This window comes from Schistosoma mansoni, chromosome W (assembly GCF_000237925.1).
Source record: "Schistosoma mansoni strain Puerto Rico chromosome W, complete genome".
Taxonomy (NCBI): Eukaryota; Metazoa; Platyhelminthes; class Trematoda; order Strigeidida; family Schistosomatidae; genus Schistosoma; species Schistosoma mansoni.
Genome location: NC_031502.1, coordinates 6,660,190 through 6,666,150, shown reverse-complemented (window position 1 = coordinate 6,666,150; position 5,961 = coordinate 6,660,190). Strand labels below are relative to the sequence as shown.

At 37.4% G+C, this 5,961-nt stretch overlaps 1 protein-coding gene across 1 annotated transcript in view; it reads left to right on the top strand.

Moving 5' to 3' along the window:
- The window catches only part of Smp_138980 (hypothetical protein), a gene marked incomplete at both ends in the record, with an annotated part of 18,696 nt that extends 13,442 nt beyond the window's left edge, over positions 1-5,254 (top strand). The window contains one exon of the mRNA XM_018800043.1: positions 5,141-5,254. Within this exon, the coding sequence (XP_018653895.1) occupies positions 5,141-5,254 (114 nt within the window). The remainder of the gene's footprint in view (positions 1-5,140) is intronic.
- Positions 5,255-5,961: the final 707 nt, after the last annotated feature.

Genomic DNA, 5,961 nt, shown 5'->3' with positions numbered 1-5,961 from the left:
AGGCCTTTCATGACCTACTCAATGGAGAGGGAACCACCATAGAGAGCAGCTGGAAAGGTATCAAGGAGGCAATCGTCTCAACATGTCAGGAGGTTCTGGGCCAAAAGAAGCACCATCACAAGGAATGGATCACTGTTGGTACACTGGATAAAATTGAAGCAAGGAGGAACAAGAAGGTAGCAATCAATATCAGCCGAACAAGAGCAGAAAAAACCAAGGCACAAGCCGAATACACAGAGGCAAACAAGCAAGTGAAGAGGAGCATCAGGACCGACAAACGTAAATATGTGGAAGATTTAGCGATGACAGCGGAAAAGGCTGCAAGAGAGGGAAACATGAGACAACTGTATGATACAACAAAGAAACTTGCTGGAAATTACCGTCAACCAGAAAGACCAGTGAAAAACAAGGAAGGCAAAGTAATCAACGATATTGAAGAACAACGAAACAGGTGGGTAGAACACTTCAAGGAACTCTTGAATCGACCAGCTCCACTGAACCCACCCAACATCGAAGCAGCACCCACAGACCTCCCAATCGATATTGGCCCACCAACAATTGAAGAGATCAGCATGGCCATTAGACAAATCAAGAGTGGCAAAGCAGCGGGACCAGACAACATCCCGGCAGAGGCACTGAAAGCAAATGTAGCAGCAACTGCCAAGATACTCCACATTCTCTTCAGTAAGATTTGGGACGAAGAACATGTACCAACAGACTGGAAAGAAGGACTTCTCATCAAGATACCAAAGAAAGGCGATCTGAGCAAGTGCGACAACTACAGGGGCATCACTCTCCTCTCAATACCAGGAAAAGTCTTCAACAGAGTATTGTTAAACAGGATGAAGGATTCCGTGGACGCTCAACTTCGAGATCAACAAGCTGGATTTCGTAAGGATAGATCGTGCACAGATCAAATCGCAACTCTACGTATCATTGTGGAACAATCAATCGAATGGAATTCATCACTCTATATCAACTTCATCGACTACGAGAAGGCATTTGATAGCGTGGACAGGACGACACTATGGAAGCTTCTTCGACACTACGGCGTGCCTGAGAAGATAGTCAACATCATACGGAACTCTTATGATGGACTAAACTGCCAAATCGTCCACGGAGGACAACTCACCGACTCGTTCGAGGTAAAGACCGGTGTTAGGCAAGGTTGCCTACTCTCACCGTTTCTCTTTCTCCTGGTGATCGACTGGATTATGAAGACGTCAACATCTGGAGGAATGCACGGGATACAGTGGACAGGCAGGATGCAGCTTGACGATTTAGACTTCGCGGATGATCTGGCTCTTCTATCACAAACGCAACAACAAATGCAGGAGAAAACGACCAGTGTAGCAGCAGCCTCAGCAGCAGTAGGTCTCAATATAAACAAAGGGAAAAGCAAGACTCTCCGATACAATACAATATGCACCAATCCAATTACACTTGACGGAGAAGCTTTGGAGGATGTGGAAACCTTCACATATCTGGGCAGCATCATTGATGAACACGGTGGATCAGATGCAGATGTGAGGGCGCGGATCGGCAAAGCAAGAGCAGCATACCTACAGCTGAAAAACATCTGGAGCTCAAAACAATTGTCAACCAACACCAAGGTTAGAATTTTCAATACAAATGTCAAGACAGTTCTTCTGTATGGGGCAGAGACGTGGAGAACTACGAAAGCCATTATCCAGAAGATACAAGTGTTTATTAACAGTTGTCTACGCAAGATACTTCGGATCCGATGGCCAGACACTATCAGCAACAAGTTACTGTGGGAGAGAACAAACCAGATTCCAGCGGAGGAAGAAATCAGGAAGAAGCGCTGGAAGTGGATTGGGCACACTTTGAGGAAATCACCCAATTGTGTCACAAGACAAGCCCTCACATGGAATCCTGAAGGTCAAAGGAGAAGAGGAAGACCAAAGAACACATTACGCCGAGAAATAGAGACAGACATGAGAAGAATGAACAAGAACTGGAAAGAACTAGAAAAGAAGGCCCAGGACAGAGTGGGTTGGAGAAAGCTGGTCGGCGGCCTATGCTCCATTGGGAGTAACAGGCGTAAGTAAGTAAGTAAGTATTAAAAATATAGATTTTTGAAATTTATTTCAATTCCTTAAAAAGCACCATTACATTTCTTGAGTGAACGAGACCAGAAGATTTAGAGTAGTGATGGTGCCTAGCAGTGGAATCCAGGACATTCGTTCCTCCTATTTGTGACTTATTAGCTTAACGTATCTACATCCTAATATTAATGTTTACATACAAACGCAATTTCAGTACGTTTAGCTTCAAAAGTTCAACCCAACATCCACTGAGCTACTGAGTCCAGATAACCACTAGCTTATGCAACTGGAATGTATTTCATTGTTTATTTATACGTTCAAATTTCCTGGTGGTTAATGGTAAGGCCTGATAATGTGCTCAGAATGTATATATATCCTTAAAGCAATTGATCAATATGCAGTTTTTGACATTATCAACAGAAATATCGTAATTGATCTCAATATTAATATTGGTTCAGATATAAAGAGAATTAGAAAAAATCTTACACATCATAGAGCCAAGTAACAGTGATAATATTGATAAGAAATTTTTGTAGTTCATCTTACGTAATACAATATGATTAAAGTGTCTTTTTCGAGAATTAACTTTTCATGACCTTTGTGTAGATATCTAGGTATTAAATTATTTTGGTACACCAACAGAAAAGATTAATCATATTAATGATTTCATTTAAGCAATGTATAAAAATTGCATGTATCTTGAAATAGTCTATTTATAATATTAGTACGGGTCATAACGTTACCTGTAAGTACTGAATTTTATGTGTACAGGTTTTGATGGGTTGCCTTTTTTATTGACAGCGAAGTGAAATTTGACGTTGAATGAGTGTTAGCAATGGATGGATGAGCACTGCTGAGGAGTTCGTACTAGGACGAAACGGCTGTTCAGTGATTCCAGATTTTCAGTTGTGGCCTAGCTTGGATCGACACGTGATTTTAACAGTGAAAATAAAAAAAAGCGTTCTGCTAATAATAGGGGTTTACATTTTTCTGTTTTTGATATTGAGAATTGCAAAAGATCGGTTTCTTTTGGTATATGAACATCCTAAGAGGTTGATCCCCATATTGCCATTTAACCATAAATTTTCGGTAAAGTCAGATGGTCCCTAGTATTGGAGTCGAGGATATGGGTTTGTCGTATTTGAGACTCACAGGATAGTTGCACCTATATCCCAATGTTGATGTTCTCACTCAAACTGGGATGCAGTTACACCCAACTTATGCTTCCCACTACAAGCCACTATCCAATTTTTCTAAATGTTTGTATTTCTTTTTCTCTTAAGTACTAAGTTTTTAGCACTAAAGTATGAACTTAGCAAAAATAATGCCTCATTCGAATGAACAACATTAAAAGTAACTTTCAAGCTACATACAAAAAAGATTCGGATTACAAACGAGTATTGAAGTTGTAGAAATTTCTAATTAAATGTCTAGAGACAGGAAAGAAATTTTAACACACTTGGCTTTATCCTGTAAATGACTGGTTGTATTGAAATTTCTGATCAGTTTGTCTAATTCAGCATTCAAAATCCATGTGTTTGAAATGTTTAAATGTCCCATTTACCTCGACGTTCAGTATTCTCTAATATAAGAGTAGGTTAAATAAATCTACGATCAAGTAGATCATGATATGCCATTAACACATTAAGTCATTCATTGTTATTCTGACCCATATCAGTAGATACAGACCTGCTTGTTAGGGCTCAAGCGATACTCATCCTCAAGGTCCTAAAACATTCGGTGACATGGAGCAAAATCACTTGCACTGGAATTGCTTTATTCATTCCCCATCTCTGACCTCCCCCCCCTTACAACAGAATTAAGTATTATTCTCATCGTTCCATCATTTCGTCTTGCTCGATAGTTTTGGTCTGTTGTTCTTATGTTCAATTTTCTAGACATAGTTCCTCTCTATTAGCTTCTTATCTCGTTAGTTTGCTCCCTCACTGTATTGTGTGAGGTATGGTAACTCGGATCGAGTTCGACATTGATTATAACTATTCGATAATTAATACATCATGTCGTTAATCAAGTTTTTAAAATTCTCAATTACTGTAAGCTGAAACTAGCTCCAATTTATTGTTCTAAGCTTTTTGAGAAAATTCAAATCTTATCAAAACCCAATAATAAATATGGAGTCAACTGGGAGCAAAAATCGGAATCAGATCCAGATAAACTGCGTAACGTTTCTTCCCATACTACTACTACCACTAATAATAGTAGTAATAACCTCAACAGCTTTCGTACTTTATACAATATAAATAAATAGGTATCAATTTGTTAATATTGCCTTGATTTTTTGTCCCAGTTATGATAAGCTCGGAATATTCAATTAGATGATGGTCCTGCAGTATTGCGAATTCAATGAACTTAGGAATGTTTCCTATTGAGTGTTAAATCAGTTGTCTGAAGGTTAGTCGTTCTCCACGTGGCATGAAAATCCTGACTGTAACACCTCGTAGTGTTGCAGATGCACAATGATAAAGGGAACATAGTTAGACGAAAGAGTTGTAGAGTGCTTCATGATTTTTAATGGTTCACTGAATGAAATCAATCCGCCATGTAGGATTACATAAATAATCAAACTTAGCAACATTTTATACCAACTAACAGTAATCTAGTTACTGGTAAACAGATTTCCCCGAATCGATTATGTTTCAGTAGATCAACATGAAACTCATGCTTATCCACATGATCCTTTGCTTATAGTTGTATATTCAGTGGTTTTTTATCATGATGTCCATGACTGATTAGTTTTGCTCATGTTAAGAATCTATGTTTAGTTGCAGCTAGAAAGTTTAAGTCATGATGAGGCTAGTTAAACACAAGTAGTCGGAGATGTATCATTCTCGCAAACTTTAATATTCCATTTCCTGAATGCATGCTCTTCATTAAATCACTTTCAAAGATCAAAGACGGCAATATCTAAAAAAAGATACGACGTTTTAGTATGAGGTTTATTCGATACTTAGTTTGAATATCATCAGGAGAATCCTGAGGTGTTTTTCAAAACGTCAGAAAATGAATGTAGTAGAGATAGGATTTTAGCTCTAGCCATAAATTCGCTTTAGTCAAATAATGGTTGTGGTTTTATGAATGGATTTTCAACTGTTAACATGAAAGATGATAATGATTTGTATATGAAATATAGTGGTATAATGTGGCTGAGTGATGTCCGCTCATGATGCTGAATTACTGACTTGAAACCCCTAAATGATTTGAGGTCAAACGCAAATCCGTTAGCAAGAAGAATTGATTTTTTTTCCTGTAATGAAATGTCTTGCTTATATGAACACAAAAACAACATGATAAGTAGTCGTAGACGAATGAACACTATCAGTACAAAATATCAAGGATTTTGAAATCATTATGTGGCAAAATTTTACCGTGATTTTTGATTATTAGTAAATTAGAGAAACTTAAATATGAATGTAGCTGTAAGACTTCACCTTATATGCTACATAATTAATCAAGAATATATTTTGATGTAGAGTTGAACCTTTTCAGTAAAACAACTTTGAGAATTGTTGAATACTCTACAGTCAGGTATACTAAGCTTCAAGAATTGCCAAATTAAATAAAAGCGGTTCAATGTTGGGCAAAGAATTATATCACGAAATTATTTTCTAGGTCCCAATAAATAGAGGACAAGAGAGTCAAAGAAAGAAATGAAATAAATGCTCCTTAATGAGATAAAATCTCAGATAGCTTTGAATAATGAATTACAGTGAATCATGCTTATGATAGAAAACATAACCTCCATCAGGATAACATAAAATTGTACAGTATGGAGTATCAATACCGACTTCTAATAGAAAGGTTATTGTTGTTTAATTTTACTGACCTATGAAATTTCATATTCGATTCTATAAGATAAATTAGGATAGATCAT